General features: G+C 53.2%; 2 protein-coding genes across 14 annotated transcripts in view; one reads left to right on the top strand and one right to left on the bottom strand.

Moving 5' to 3' along the window:
* ZHX3 (zinc fingers and homeoboxes 3) overlaps positions 1–14,117 on the top strand; it is a 100,898-nt gene extending 86,781 nt beyond the window's left edge. For all 9 annotated transcript variants that reach the window (XM_032462314.1, XM_032462310.1, XM_032462309.1 and 6 more), the window contains 2 exons: positions 3,175–6,175; positions 8,119–14,117. In XM_032462314.1, coding sequence (XP_032318205.1) covers positions 3,325–6,175; positions 8,119–8,129 — 2,862 coding nt within the window. In that variant the 5' untranslated portion in view covers positions 3,175–3,324 and the 3' untranslated portion in view covers positions 8,130–14,117. The remainder of the gene's footprint in view (positions 1–3,174; positions 6,176–8,118) is intronic.
* The window catches only part of PLCG1 (phospholipase C gamma 1), a 38,552-nt gene continuing 37,071 nt past the window's right edge, over positions 13,917–15,397 (bottom strand). For all 5 annotated transcript variants that reach the window (XM_032462303.1, XM_032462301.1, XM_032462305.1 and 2 more), the window contains one exon: positions 13,917–14,323. In XM_032462303.1, coding sequence (XP_032318194.1) covers positions 14,251–14,323 — 73 coding nt within the window. In that variant the 3' untranslated portion in view covers positions 13,917–14,250. The remainder of the gene's footprint in view (positions 14,324–15,397) is intronic.

Raw genomic sequence — 15,397 nt, 5'->3', positions numbered from 1 at the left:
AAACAAACCTAATTACTACCCCACCCCCCCAAAAAAAAGAAAGGAGGAAGGATACATTTCAACAAAAAACTGTTGTTGGTAACAATTAAAAAGGGAATGCTACCTGCAGATTTTTATTTTGGAATGAGTTAAGGTTTATATGTGATTTACTGTACTGCATGACCAACATTTAAATATGTTTCATGAATGTTTAAAAAATATGAAATTGATTACAGCAGAATATTTGACAAATATCTGTCAAATCAACCTCATTGTAGAAGTTTCATTCTTTATACCTTTTTTATTGTCTACTTGAGCTTTCAGAACCAGGAGTAGTGTATTAAAATCTCTCACTATGATTGTGTTTCTGTAACTCTGTCAACTTCTTTCATTATTCCTGTTTTTGTTGGTAAGTTGTGGGTTGTGTGTCCAGGAGGGCCACAGCCCGGCCACCAGAACACTTGGAAAGAGTCTGCTGGCAGCCGCCTTTCTAAACATTTGAATTCTTCTGTTGAACTCTTATTGTCCTCCCAGTTCCTGCCTCAGAATTCAAACCACAACAGAAAGTTCCTAACTTAGCTATAGTTTAAAGCTAAACACTTTAAGAATTTGATCTAAAAACTCATATATATATATATTTTTTTTTCAAGCCCCAGTTGTATATTTTGCAGTTGAAGTACAGTGACTGTTAGCTCCAGCTTAGCTGACTTAATGAATCAAGCAATTCCCAATTTTCAAAGACAGATTTTTTTAAAGTTACATACTTTCCTTCTTATCTCCTCAGTAAAAAACAGTCCATTTACAAGACAGAAATTTTCGAGACAGGGCATAGGAAGGATTGTACAAAGAGCGATGACCCTACAGTTGTCATCTGGTCCTTTTTTGAGAATCTCTGGCAGCACAAAACCTCGCATTTATATCAGCTCACCTCACTCAGGGCGTGGCTTAGCAAACAGTGTGTTTCCACATGGTAATTAGTGCCTCAGTTGTCAGACATGGTCCATGAATGTTTTCTGGAGGAATGATTTTCTAGATAATTAGAGCTTTACTCTTTAAGCACAACTTTTATTAGATACCCTTTTAAAAATATTGGATTAAAAATTGGTTTTAAAACCAGTCTAGCTGTTAATAGACATTTGCATTTCTCCAGTTTTTTTTTTTTTTTTATTTAACTATTACAAATGACAAATAGACAAACTTCAACTTACCTAAGTGGGTAATGTTGCTGAAAATAGCCACCTGGTCAGCATCCAGGTGGTGAGTGTGTGGATGTTCACTGTAAAATTCTTTCAAGTTTGTTTGAAATTTTTCCTAATAAACGTTGTGGGGAAACAGAGCTTCGCAAAGTCATGCAGCCCTATTCCAGCCATGTTGTGGTTGCTCAGAGAGCTCAGTGTGTGGACTGGTGAAGGTGGCAGGCTCCTGGGCCAGAGTGCCAGCCTCTGCTGCCTCCTAGCTGTGTGCCCTTCCAGCGTCACTGTGCTTCTCTGAGCCTGGTCGTTCTCATCTGTAAAATGGGAATTGTGAGAGGTGGTTGTGAGAGGAAGGGGAGAGGGTGTGTGTGGAAGCACTTCCTACAGCACTAAGCACTTAGTAATCTCTGGCAGCTGCTGCCACTGCCCCCACTGCTGCTATTTTGTGATCGCCTTCCTCCTTAACCACTGACCCACTGGGAGACTGGCTAGCAGGGGTGCTTCCCTTGATCACTGATTTGGAAGACAATTTGGGGCCACCTTGAGACTTAATTTTGAATGACATTGGGACTATTTCCCCAAATCAAGTCCATCTTCATGTTGTCCCCTTCTCAGCCTTGTATAAAATACCAGGAACATAACGTTACTCTTCCTGAGAGGAGCCCAGCCCTCATCGCAACTGTCAGTTACAGCCTGAGTCTCAGGTGCTGTGCCAGTCGGTCGGGTCCTGCACTCCCCTGCTCCTCAGTGGGGTGAGCACCTGCTTGCTGCATTAGCTGGCAGGTCTGTGGTTCCCTTCCTTCTCTCCTCTCAAACCTGTGTTCACAGCCACTGTTGTTCACCTTTCCCCAGGGCAGAAGTCAGAAAGAAGGTGGCATATCAGGAAGTGTCATAAATCAATGACATCACCTGTACTGAACGTCAGAAGTGAGAAGGATGACCCTCTTCCACAGCACTGAGTGCTGTAGCTTTCTGTCCTCCGCCTTTCTTCGGTTTGGAGTCTCATTTTCAGCATTACAATTGCAGTGATGATCGTGGTGGTATTATGTTAATAATAGAGATCACAGAAACACCTTTCTCCTGGCATCTCATGAAAGAATTATTGTTAAAAAGTATTTTACATGTAAATAAGTCAGTCATCCCAGCTTTTGAAATGAATTTCACATGGATCAAAGATTTAAGTTTTTTTTTAAAGGAATAATCAAGGTACAGAAAGAAAAAAATAAGGCCAGTACAAAGTCACGTGTGGCCTGCACACCCGAGGTGAGGCCACGTGTGGAGGTGCCACCCCCAGAGGGAGATGTACCATCACTGGGCCACAGACTGTGTCTGTGATCCCCTGACACTCCGACCTTGGGCTTTACCTGAGCAACAGCAGTCCAGGGTCAGCCAGTAACTGCAGGTGACCCCTCTTCTACGTCCTGGAATGCGGTGACAGGGCAGCCAGCAGGGATGGTCCACCGAGAGCACCCGGCTCCTATAGCGGCAGCGTCCCCCACCCCAGCCACCCCCAGTTCACACGCCACAGTGGACTTGGCCTCTGGGCCTGGCTCGAGAGAGGCAGAGGCGGCGTCCTGTTCTTATCCGTGGGCAGGCTGTGAAAAGAAAGCCCTTCTTGGCCCAAACATTTAAACAAGAATTAAACTAGGATCTTTTGTTCTCACTCTGACATGGTCAGAATTAATTTGGAGGTCCAAAAGAGGATTATTTTGTTGTCGTTTAATCTGAGTTACTCTATACAAGGATACAGAGAGAAGCACAAAACAAAAACACACAGCTGAGGTCTGTCAGATGGTATTGGGACGCCCCCATGTCACTCTGCAGGGCACTATTCTGTGAGTGTTTGGGGAGCTCCTGACTCAAACGTCACATCCAAGCAGTTGCTGGACTTCTAGTGAAAAGGCCCGGACAGTCAGAGGCCAGCAGAGAGTATGTCTGGGAATCTGAGAAACGCACTGACAGCTCGGGAGACCCTCACCATGTTTTCTTTCTTCCTCTTCAGGTTTAACAGGGAAAACTTGCTTCCACGAACAACTGAACAAGCTGCCCTCGGAAGCTTTTCTTTGGCCCTCATGGTGCCGCTGGGCCCTGTGCTGTGAGGCCCCCAACGGGACCCGCTCTCGCCCGTGGATCACCCGGCGTGGTCATCGCCATGGCCAGCAAGAGGAAGTCCACCACCCCATGCATGATCCCTGTGAAGACCGTGGTGCTGCCGGACGCCAGTGCTGAGGCCCAGCCTGCGGAGGCCACACGGGAGGTGCCCCAGCAGGATATGCCCCCGGAAGCACCTGCCACCAGCAGTGAGGCCACCCAGAGCGCCAGCAGTACCGACGGTGCCACGCTGGCCAACGGGCACCGGAGCACCTTGGACGGCTACTCATATGCCTGTAAATATTGTGACTTCAGATCCCAGGACATAACCCAGTTTGTGGGACATCTGAACTCAGAGCACACAGACTTTAATAAAGACCCAACTTTTGTATGCACTGAATGCAGTTTTCTGGCAAAAACTCCTGAGGGGCTTTCTCTGCACAATGCCAAGTGTCACTCGGGGGAAGCCAGCTTTGTGTGGCATGTGGCCAAGCCAGACAATCATGTAGTAGTGGAGCAGAGCGTCCCTGAGAGCACCAGCCCTCCCGATCCATTGGGTGAGCCAAATGTGGAAGGGACGGATGGACAGGCTGAAATCATCATCACCAAAACTCCAATCATGAAGATAATGAAAGGTAAAGCTGAGGCCAAAAAAATTCACACGCTCAAGGAGAATGTCCCCAATCAGCCCACTGGTGAGGCCTTACCAAACCCTTCAGCGGGGGACGCGGAGGTGAAAGAGGGGGACCATGCCTTTGTCAATGGGGCGGTTCCAGTCAGCCAGGCCTCTACCAGCTCTGCCAAACCCCCCCACGCGGCCAACGGGCCCCTGATAGGAACGGTGCCAGTGTTGCCAGCGGGGATCGCCCAGTTCCTCTCCCTCCAGCAGCCGCCCCCGGCCCATGCCCAGCACCATGCTCACCAGCCCCTGCCCACGGCCAAGTCCCTTCCCAAGGTGATGATCCCGCTGAGCAGCATTCCCACATACAATGCAGCCATGGACTCCAACAGCTTCCTGAAGAACTCTTTCCACAAGTTCCCCTATCCAACCAAAGCCGAGCTCTGCTATTTGACTGTGGTCACCAAGTACCCAGAAGAACAGCTCAAGATCTGGTTCACTGCCCAGAGGCTGAAACAAGGTATCAGCTGGTCCCCAGAGGAGATCGAGGACGCCCGGAAAAAGATGTTCAACACGGTCATTCAGTCCGTCCCTCAGCCCACAATCACTGTTCTCAACACCCCTCTGGTTGCCAGTGCCAGCAACGTCCAACATCTCATCCAGGCTGCTCTGCCGGGTCACGTCGTGGGACAGCCGGAGGGCACAGCCGGAGGACTTCTGGTCACTCAGCCACTGATGGCCAACGGATTGCAGGCACCCAGCTCGTCTCTTCCCTTGGCAGTCACATCTGTCCCCAAGCCGCCCACTGTGGCACCCATTAACACTGTGTGTTCAAATACCACGTCGGCCGTGAAGGTGGTGAACGCGGCCCAGTCGCTCCTCACAGCATGCCCCAGCATTACCTCCCAAGCGTTCCTCGACGCCAGCATCTACAAAAACAAGAAATCTCACGAACAGCTGTCAGCTCTGAAAGGTAGCTTCTGTCGGAACCAGTTCCCAGGACAGAGTGAAGTTGAGCATCTGACCAAAGTGACCGGCCTCAGCACGAGGGAGGTGCGGAAGTGGTTCAGTGACCGCAGGTACCACTGCCGGAACCTGAAGGGCTCCCGGGCCGGGCTGCCTGGAGAGCACGGCTCCATCCTTGGGGACTCTGTGCCAGAGGTGCCCTTCCCCCCATCATCCAAGGCCCCGGAGGTGCCCTGCATCCCCACGGCGGCTACCCTGGCCACCCCTCCTTCGGCCAAACGACAGTCCTGGCACCAGACCCCTGACTTCACACCAACCAAATACAAAGAGCGAGCCCCTGAGCAGCTCAGAGCCCTGGAGAGTAGCTTTGCACAAAACCCCCTTCCTCTCGATGAGGAGCTGGACCGTCTGAGGACTGAGACCAAAATGACCCGCAGGGAGATCGATGGCTGGTTTTCAGAGAGGCGGAAAAAAGTGAGCGCCAAGGAGGCCAAGAAGGTTGAGGAGGGTGCCTCCCATGGGGAGGAGGAGGCTGCTGAGGACGAGGGGGAGGAGGGCTCAGCCGGTGACCTGAGGGTCCTGGGTGAGAACGGCTCCCCAGAAGTGCCCAGCAGCCACACACTGGCAGAACGCAAAGTCAGCCCCATCAAAATCAACCTCAAGAACCTGCGGGTCACAGAGGCCAATGGCAGGAGCGAGCTTCCGGGGCTGGGCATCTGCGAGCCCGAGGACGATGTGCCGAACAAGCTGGCGGAGCAGCCCCCGGGCAAGGTGAGCTACAAAAAGACGGCCCAGCAGCGGCACCTGCTGCGGCAGCTCTTCGTGCAGACTCAGTGGCCCAGCAACCAGGACTACGAGGCCATCATGGCCCAGACGGGCCTGCCGCGGCCCGAGGTGGTGCGCTGGTTCGGGGATAGCAGGTACGCCCTGAAGAACGGCCAGCTCAAGTGGTACGAAGACTATAAGCGGGGCAACTTCCCCCCGGGGCTGCTGGTCATCGCCCCCGGCAACCGGGAGCTGCTGCAAGACTATTACGTGACGCACAAGATGCTGTTCGAGGAGGACCTGCAGAGCCTCTGCGACAAGACCCAGATGGGTGCCCAGCAGGTCAAACAGTGGTTTGCGGAGAAAATGGGTGAGGAGACCCGGGCTGTGGCCGACACGGGCAGCGAGGGCCAGGGCCCCGGTGAGCCTGCGGCAGTTCACAAAGGGACAGGCGACACCTATTCGGAGGTGTCTGAAAACAGTGAGTCGTGGGAGCCCAGTGCCCCTGAGGCCCGCTCAGAGCCCTTTGACACGCCGAGTCCTCAGGCTGGACCTCAGCTGGGTAAGGAGCCCGTGGGGGCCGCGCTATCCCCTGTGGGTGTGGGAGCACTTGCGGCGGGCACTAAATTTAGTGCCCAGAGCATCCGCTGTTTCTAAGGCTGTCGGCATCAGGACCACATTGGCCCTGGCTGCTTTAGGGGGGCACCTGGCATCAGAAGCCACTGGCACATCATATGATTAAGAGTTGAGAGCTGTTTGCTCCATTTCATGTTTTTAAAACCTGTGCAGGGGAAGGAGCAGAGTGAACTACAAGGATTTATACTTCTCTAGTCATTTCTTAGCAAAAGGAGAATATGTCAAAACGTCGTCTGAGCCAGACAGAGCCACAACCACTGGGCAGGAGAGAGCAATAGGGCTTATGAGGAAATTCAACTCAAATTGGTGAACAAAGCAGACAGAGCCTTTAATCTGGCCTTAGATACATGAAATGCTTTTTTTTTTTTTAATGATGAAACATCCTGTAATTTGTATTTCTATTGCGCTTCCTGATGTAGAGGTAATGGAAAATTGTCTTCCCTCTAAGACACATGTGGAATCAGAAGCTTGAATTTTGATCCTCAGTTTCTCTGGATCATGGTATCCGTACTTGAAAGAGAGCTTTAGAGGGTTATTTTATTGAAGACAGTATGAAGCCTCAGATAAGTCACGTTATTGGGTGCTGGTTTTCCAGGGTCCTATCCCTGAGTTCCCAGCCTTTCCCTTCCCTCCCCACCATCCTCACTAGAGGCCTCATCACAGGATGGCCAGGAGCCATGAAACTTAGCTCTTCACAGGAGGCTGTGGAAACCAAGGATGTATCTGGATTCCCAGGTTCCTGATTTGTGGACCTTTAGTAGTTGGTTCCAGGGCCGGTATTTTGGAACTTGACCTGTTTCCTCCAGACCCCCTGAGTCAGTCAGGTCCCTGCAGGGGTCAGGTTTGGCTTCACAGGGCTGGTTCCCATGGGCACCTTCTCCAGCGCCAGGCCTGCCCCTCCCCTGGCTTTGGCTCTGCCAGCAGAGAGGCAGATTGCAGGAGCTGGAACAAACTCATTTCTTCAGTTTTTGTTTTAATTAAAATTCCACTGAACTATATTCTTGAGTAGCTAGAAATAGGGTGGTGGTTACACAACATTGTGAATGTACTTAATGCCACTTAATTGTATACTTAAAAATGGTTAAAATGGTAGGTTTTATGTTATGTATATTTGACTGCAATTAAAAATGCTAACATGGAGTTGGGATGAATGGGTCAAATCTCCAGCACTGGCTCCCCTCCGCTGGTAAATCCAACACTAAGTGAAGAGCTGGTGTCCTCAGTGGGACAGAGCAGGAGTGGCGGCGGGTGGCCACGCCTTCATGGCGGCATCCTTCTGTAGCTGAGGCAGGTATCTGTGGGTCCAGGGAGGGTTTGTCTGTCTGTAGTTGGTTTCTCACGGCTTTCTCGGCCAGCCTCAACACAAGGAATCGTGGCAGGCGAGGGCCCTGTAACATAGACTTCAGGGTTAGAAGTCACAGATGAAGTAAAGACATCAGGGGGACACACATCAGAAAGCAGCCCCAGCTGCTGCTGTACCAGAGCCGTGTGTTCTGGAGAGCCCAGGGGGAGGGCCAGATGAGGCAGCCCAGGACAGGACTTCAGGGGCGGCGGCCCAGGAAATGGAGCCGCGCAGCAAGCAAGGGTCAGCGGGCCTAGAGAAGACAGGCTCCCGGCCCGGCTCTGCGCCTGGGCTTGCCGTGGTGCCTGCGAGGGTCGGGGCCTCACCAGCTGTGGCAGGCATCCCGTCCTTAGCCCGTGTGCCCTTCTCCACCTTCCCCCAGGCTGGGGAGTCAGGGAGGGCTGGCAGGAAGGCACTGCTCGTGGAATTGAAAAGCCCCCGAAGCCCGTGCCGCCATCCTGGACACCCAGGACAGGCTGTCCTGGGGCCATGCAAGCAGAGGTGACCGGCCTGTGTTTTCTTCTCAGAAACAGACTGAATGGGAAGCAATGGCTGCGAAGGACTGGCCCGTCTTGAATGCCGCCTGCTGCGTGGAAGGGCCCGATCCAACTCTGCTGCCAAAGGCCGCCCCCAAGCCCAGTCTCTGGGCTCACACAGGGCTTCCCGAGGCCTCCACGCAGCCCAAGCCCACCGCCGCCCTGGCCTGCCACCGCCCAGCCAACGGGGAGAAGCGCCTGTCAGTTCTTCCGCCCACAACATAGGACCTTTCCTTTGCCTTCCAGTGGATAAATAGTTCAGAGTTCATATTCATAGACAGAATCAAGTTTTTATCATATAAATCTGCCTACACACATTTAATAAAGCATCAGATGATAAATACTTTCATTACATAGAAACTCTGGTTAGCAAAGCAGTACCTTGTCTTTTACATCATCTCCGGAAACACCCTGTGTCTGTTCTCTGGAGCTCACTGGGCTGCATGTTCCTGCACCTTCCTTGGTCGACTAGGGTTATCACACACTCAGAACTACACCTGCAACCCCTGGGGCCCCCTTTGCCCTCCTCAAGGAAGGCAGCACCTTTGAAGAGATGTCTGCTACCTTGAGCAGTGACCAGCAATGTATCACAGCAGGCTTGCCTTGCCTTTTGGGATAATCAGGGCAGAACCTGCTGTTACCCACAGTTTAAAAAAATGGACCGATCATGTGATTAGTATTTGATGCTTTTCACTCTCTTTAAGTTGTTACAGTATTTCTGCTTTATCGTGGGAGTTTGAATCATGGACCATAATTCTCCAGTGAGCAGATCAACTAAAGAAACATTTGTTGTTAAGCCTAATGTACTGATGTGCCGCCTTTTTTTCCTTCAGTCTAGACGTGTTGAGGGCGAGAGGAAGAGACGAGAGAAACGGGTGGGAGATGAACATGGAAGTGCAGCCTTGGGCTGTAGCTCTGGCCGTTGGGCTTCACAGCCCTCTGTCCACACTCACTGCAAAGCCGCCTCTCGTTTGGGAAGGAGGACCCCGGCTCGCCCGGAGTGAGAGTGAGAGCTGGTGGGATCCGGGGACTTCTCGGAGTTACCAGAGCCGGGGTGGCCCTCAGCACAAAGGCCTGTGTGTGGGGGTTCCTGGCAGAGCACCACAGTACTCCTGACCCCCGTGCCCGGGGCCTGGCAGGCGAGCTGGACATCGCTGGACAGGTCCTTGTGAGGATGTTTTTTAAAGTTCTATGTTTATATCCCCAAACTGGAAACAAAATCTCTGTCTACTTTAGCCTAACCCTCCTATTCATTTCTTTTTAATTGAGAAAAATCACAAGAAAAGGTGCCTTTGAAACATTGGGAAACTTGCTTACAAAGCTGTGCTAAATGGTAAATACCTTTCTCTCCCAAGACCAGCTGCTCCGAGAGCAGCAGGCGAAGAGTGGGGCTGGCAAAGGGCGCATCACTTCCCAGAAACCACCTGCTGCCCAAAGCACCAAGGCCTCAGAGGCCTGCTGCTCCTGGGCCCCGGCTGGGTGGGCAGCACAAGGAGACCCCAGAGACAGGGCAGGAGCTCTGGGCAAGAAATGCTGGCGGTGGGTTAGGCATGGTCCTCCTCCCTCAGCCCACCCAGGTTCTGGACCAGGCCCCCCACGGGCTTGGCTCTGAGCGCCTCCCACCACCAAGAGAAGCTTTCTTTGGAAACCAGAAGCCCTTGCACCCTCGTTCTTCTCAAGTGTCTTCACCTGCTCGCCCTGTCTCATCAGGGACCACCTCTTCTTTGTTTCCAACAGGTGACTTGTGAGTCCTTGGCAAGTTGCGCAGCTTGTTTTTGTATCCTTTCCATTTTGGGTGTGAAGCTGTTGCCCCAAGGCCTCTGCAGAACTGCCAAGCATGGCAAGTGATTGCCTTTCTTCAGAGAACAGACACCTGCACTTTTCTTGTGGTGTTGGTGTACATGCAGATTAATTTATATATACACACATGTACAGTACAGATCCTCATTTGATCCTTGTGAACTGTACACCTGACGTGCACACTGGAGGAACTTAGTGGCACATGGGTGTTGGGGAAAGTAGCCTGTAGGGGTGGCCGGGACACAGGGGGCAGCCAGGGCGAAGCCATCTCCAATGTCTGAGATGCCACTCTGGGTGCACTGACTGAAGAGCTGTTTTTAGAGAGGATTTTTTTCGTTATTTTATTTGTATCCACATGTCATTTACAACCCAAACAGCAAGACAGAAAAAATAAATTACTTGGTGGACAAGTTAATGCAGGACAGAGAGAGTGACCAGCCCTTGGCACCAGCTCATCCTTGAAAGATGGAGAAGTTACTGTGATGCCCACCATGCAGGTTTTCCTCCCAGATGCTGGCCCTGCTCAACAGCCAGGGCCACATTTCTAAGTGGCAGGATGCCCAGGTAAGGAGCCTAGCAGGCAGACAGACCCTCCTCCTTCCTATGCTCTCGGACGTGAGTAAGTCGGGTTCAAGCCTTATGCTTGAATGAGTGAAGTGATCACAAGTGATGGAGACAGACGGGTTGTCGAGTAGGTGCCTAAGGGACATTGCGGCAGGTACCCAGGGCTCTGGGAGCAAAGCCATGAACACAGCCACCCGGGCACAGAGAAGTGCCTACTGCAGCCTGGAATCGGGGCGCCCCAGAGTGGTGGGGATGTGGGCCTGTGGCCAGGCAGGTCACCGTGGGTTTGCACCCTACCCGAGGGTTGGATTCTGTGATGTCGCCTTTGCTAGAAGGCAGTTGGTGGCCTGCAGAGCTGACGGAGGAAGGGTGGGGTCAGTCTCTCCCAAAGAACAAGCTTGTTTTACAAGGTGACTAATCTTGCCCACCTCCGTATGCACTTGGGCTCATCAGAGATGCTGAAGTGTGTCAGTGTTTTCCTTGTTGCCTTGTATGTGTTTAGTTGATTATATTTTTTACATAGGGTTGTAGATCCAGTTTTAATAGGTGAGTTGTGATAAAGGAAACCTGGATTTATGACACATACACTTTGCATATTTTGAGTACTTATTTTAATTCTTGACGTTTAAGGAGCTTTTTGATCTGGGAGGCAGGCTCTCATTCTCCGGAGTCCCGGGTTCCTTAAGGGGAAAGCCCTGGCTGGAGGGTGTGCTGGCCCCTTGGGTGGGTGGTCCTGTGGGACTAGAGCTGCTTTGGCAGCTGAGTGCCCGGCAGTTGTCCGAGCGGACCAGAGCCCCTTGACTCAAGGCCCCACACCTGCTGACCAGAAGCGAAGGTGGGAGGTGGGTGAGGGGTACCTTGCAGGCTCTCGCGTGTACTGATGGCCCTGGAGGCTATCCCACTAGGGAGTTTCAGCGTGTTCTCCAGGCCGAGGTGTGGCTGTTTTGGGCTTTATCCAGCTCAGTCAGTGGTCCCGTGACAGGCCCTGCAGCCCCTCCTCCCGTGGGCAAGGCTGCCTTCCACGGTCTTTCTGTGCCCATCCTCGCCCACGGCGCCCTGCTTGTGCCGCCCCGCTGCCTCTGGTCTTCCTCTTCTTGGACCAAAATCCTTGGGTTGAAGCAGCTTTATCTATTCAGACATCACAGCCCAGGTGGATAAAGGTACTTGGCAGGAGATGAGAACTAGCCAAGAAAAAATCTTAAACAAACCAAACCTGGAATTTGGGCTTTTCCTAAAGCTTTTCCCCCTCACCCCACCTTTTCCTTGCTGAGACTTTACCTGGGGCAGGTTATCAGTTTGACTCATGTTTTGTATCACGTGTAAGTTTTCTGTATCCCATTGATTCGCAAGGCTCAGTTGTATGCTAAAGAAAGGTCCTCTAGACATGGAAAGAAAGGTGCGCACGGCCAGCCCTTCTGGGCCAAAGCCAGCAGCTTACCTGAGTCGAGAGTAACAGGGCCCCATCCTCCCTAACCCCTCTGGAGCACACCCCCACCAAGCCCTCCTGAATCAGCTTCCTGCCCAGGCCTTCGGAGCCCATCTCCAGTGGCTGGGGGAGCACCTGCCTCAGGAGAAGCTGCCACGCCTGGGAAACCAGGGAGTGTGGTGCCCACACCCTCCCTGGTTGGTCCCCTCCCTGAGCAAGGCTTCAGTCTAGGGCATCCACTGCATTGTCTCCTGTGGCCCATTGATCACAGCCGAGCCCGGGATGGATTTTGATTTTGGCCGAGCAAGTGAATAGTGGACGTGGTGACTGTGATACCACCGGACTTGCCACCCAACCCAGCTCTAAGTTTAGACAGACAGAACCCACAGGCCTTGGTTCTGATTCGTTTTCCGCAGGAACATCTGTGTGTTCCCAGTGCCAAGTCACACTGGGGAGGGAGGGCGAGGGCTGACCCACGTCCACAGGAGCGTGAGGGAGCGTGAGGTCAGAGGAGTACAGATGGGGCATTTGCCCGAGAGATGGTGGGCAGCCAGATCTTTGGTTCTTCAGCCCTGAGCTCTGTTCTGTGACCTGCCTTCAAATCTGGCCTCTCCTTTGAATGGAGGCCAGTCCTGCACCAGACTGGAGATCTGACGGCCTGGATCCAGCGGGAACCAGCCGTCCTACCTGCCCCGTGGTCCAGAGCAGGGCGGGGACCCATGAAAAAGGCACTGCTCACCCTGCAGATGAGAACGGGGCAAGGACCTGCTGCCTGGAGTTTTTAAAACCCTGTATTTTGGTTTGCGGGAGGTGAGGCTTGGCAGGGAACGTGTGGCTCCTGCTTTGCTGTCACGGCCTAGCTTCCACGGCCCTCAGACACAGCCCGGGCCAGAGCCTGGCTTCTCACTGGGGACTGTGGTTGTCTTCCCTCTGGCTGCCGGTGTCTCTCCTGCTGTCCACCCAGGGCAGGTGGCAAGCTGGGGACCTGACGAGTGTGTTTACCTGCCATCAGCGCCTGTTGTTCAGGAGCCTGGCTCTGGCGCAGGAGCCCCCCAGCGTGGGAATGACTAGGGCTCCTTGGCTAATGCTTTCTAGTGTCTATTTCTTTCCTTGATAAGTGGATGATCTGAAGGCGCTCCACGTGCCGTGCGGGGAGCTGGAGGTGGAGGGTCTGGGGTGAGGGCTGTTCTGAGTCCCCGATGGAGAGCTGCAGGGGGCAGGTTCCGGGGCAGCACCAGGGCCGGCGCACTCTGAGGGCACAGGCACCGCCCCACGGGCGCTGGCTCGCCCTTCATTTGTGTTCCAACATTCGGCACCCCCGCCCCTCAGTTTGCTGCAGGTGTGACTGGGAGAGCCAGTGCCGCCGGCCCTGGGCAGATGCAGCCTGCGGGGCAGGCCGCTGGGTGGTGCTGGGTGGTGCTGGGTGGGTGCGGGGAGAGTGGGTGCCTGCTGGGCTTCCGGGCACCGCTTTGTTCAGTGTATGGGGAGGGCCAAACGTGCCATCGCTGTTGTTCAGAAGAATGAGTAGCCCTGCTGGCGTTGCAGATTGAAAGCGTATCGAGCGCAGTCTTCCCGGAGGTTGCTGGAGGCCTGCGGGTGCTGTCCTGATGCCTTGTCCCTGCTCCCCTGCCACCCGGTCACTGACGGCCTGGTCTTCAGCACAGACCCTGCATTCCCCGAGGGCAGCTGCGGGAAGGGAGGCGGGGGTGGCAGGACCAGTGTGCTGGTGGTGCACTTCCTGTCCCCCCAGACACCCAAGAAGCCGTTGTCTTGGTGCTGAGGCCACTGCCCTGTTTCTGTTGGTCCAGCGGGCCCCTCCTCCTGTGGTGGCCGAGTGTGAGAGGCCAATCCAGAGAGAGGCACAGGTGCACCTTGACCGTCACTAGGCCTGGTGGAAGGGGACTCTTCACCCTGGGGAAGTGTTTTTAACAGAAAGATGGAACTTGCCTTTGGACTGTGGCTGTGCTGGGCTGGGAGGAAAGGGCCGCCCTCTCTGGGCTGAGTCTCCAGGCCTCACGAGGTCCCCTGTGGGGATGCTGCTATTTCTAAGATGCAAATTGCACATTTCCTAGATTTTGTATCTGTGGATTTGGATAAGGGAGGGGGACAGGGACAAACTGCTTGTACAATTTGAAATGGGCCGAAATGGTACTTCAAATCTTTTGATTGTTCCTAAATAAAAACGTAAATACTTTTCCCATCTGCTGACTTGATTTGTGGGGGAATCAGGAAAAAAAAGCAGATACATTGCCTGATTTGTTCTGTGGGTGAGACCAACAACTTGGGTGGATGAGTGGGGCAGGTTCCCTCGTGCACTTCAGGAAAGTTCCAGCTCACTGTCTCCCACACGGCTCGGTCCACTCCGGTGCCTCCTCTGGAAAGAACAGCGGTGTTGCCAAAATTATGCTAGAGACAAGGGAAACTTGAGTCAGACCTGGAGCCGTCAGGCGTCTGATGAGAGGACACTTTTTCTGGGAGGGAAGTCCTGATAAGCAAGGCTGTCATTTGCTGAGAAGAGGTTGGTGAATTTGCCTAAGGACCCAGGGGCCTTGAAGGGATGAGATTCAAGCCCAACTTCTAATATTCAAAGTGACTGAATCATGTTGGGGTGATCCTCAGGGCCTGCGCCGAAAGGAAGAAGGGACCCCTGAAATAAAAGCCCCTGGGTCGGACATACCAAGGCAGGACACCCAGGGGGACATCAGGCCCTGTTCCTGACCTGACCCTCTGGGGCCAACTGAAGTCTTGGGGAAGCAGCCTTGTGCTGAATCAAAAAAGCAAGTCCTCAGAAGCTAGTCCCCTGAAGCCAGTTAGCTGACCCCACGGTGGGTGCAGACACAGGCAGTGGCCCACTTATGACCCAGCTGTGGACAGAGTGGGCAGTGGTGGTAGTAAGGGGTCCCTGTGGGCATCTCCAGGGGCCTCCAGCAGGGAACTGAACCTGGCGGAGCCAGGACTTGATTGGTTTAACTGAAACGGGAAGAAACGAGGAGGTTGACCTTGTTTTGTTCCATGAGCAAGTTTGGTGGGATAACCTGATACCACTTAGAGTTGTCTCTTCCCCCAACAGAACTGACGTGTGAGAGATGATGAGCTCACGTGGAAAGACCAGTGTGTTTCTAGCCCCAGGCCCAGCCTTGGGTGATGTTCATGATGTGCCTGGTCAGGAGGGATGCTCTGCCCTTGCTCAAGACCACAGATCCTCGTTAAGGGCAGTGTGCTCAGCTGTGGTCAGAAACTGCTTGCCTTCTCCCCACAGGGCAGCTTTTAGAGCGGGAGCTCTTTACCTGAGTCCTATCTATGATCAGGCTGCAGAAAATCCTTAAACTTGCAGGTGATGCTGTGTGCAAGATCAAGGCTTGCCCTTTTGAACCTAGTCTACTCTGTCCTGGTCGGCTGGCCAGCCAGGAGCAGTTCCTGTTGGTGGTGACAGGAGAGGCCCTGCAAGGAGCCAGCTGCCCTCTTCTTGCCTTTGCCCCT

Source organism: Camelus ferus, chromosome 19 (assembly GCF_009834535.1).
Source record: "Camelus ferus isolate YT-003-E chromosome 19, BCGSAC_Cfer_1.0, whole genome shotgun sequence".
NCBI lineage: Eukaryota > Metazoa > Chordata > Mammalia > Artiodactyla > Camelidae > Camelus > Camelus ferus.
The sequence above is the reverse complement of the archived record's forward strand: the minus strand, read 5'-3'. Positions and strand labels throughout refer to the sequence as shown.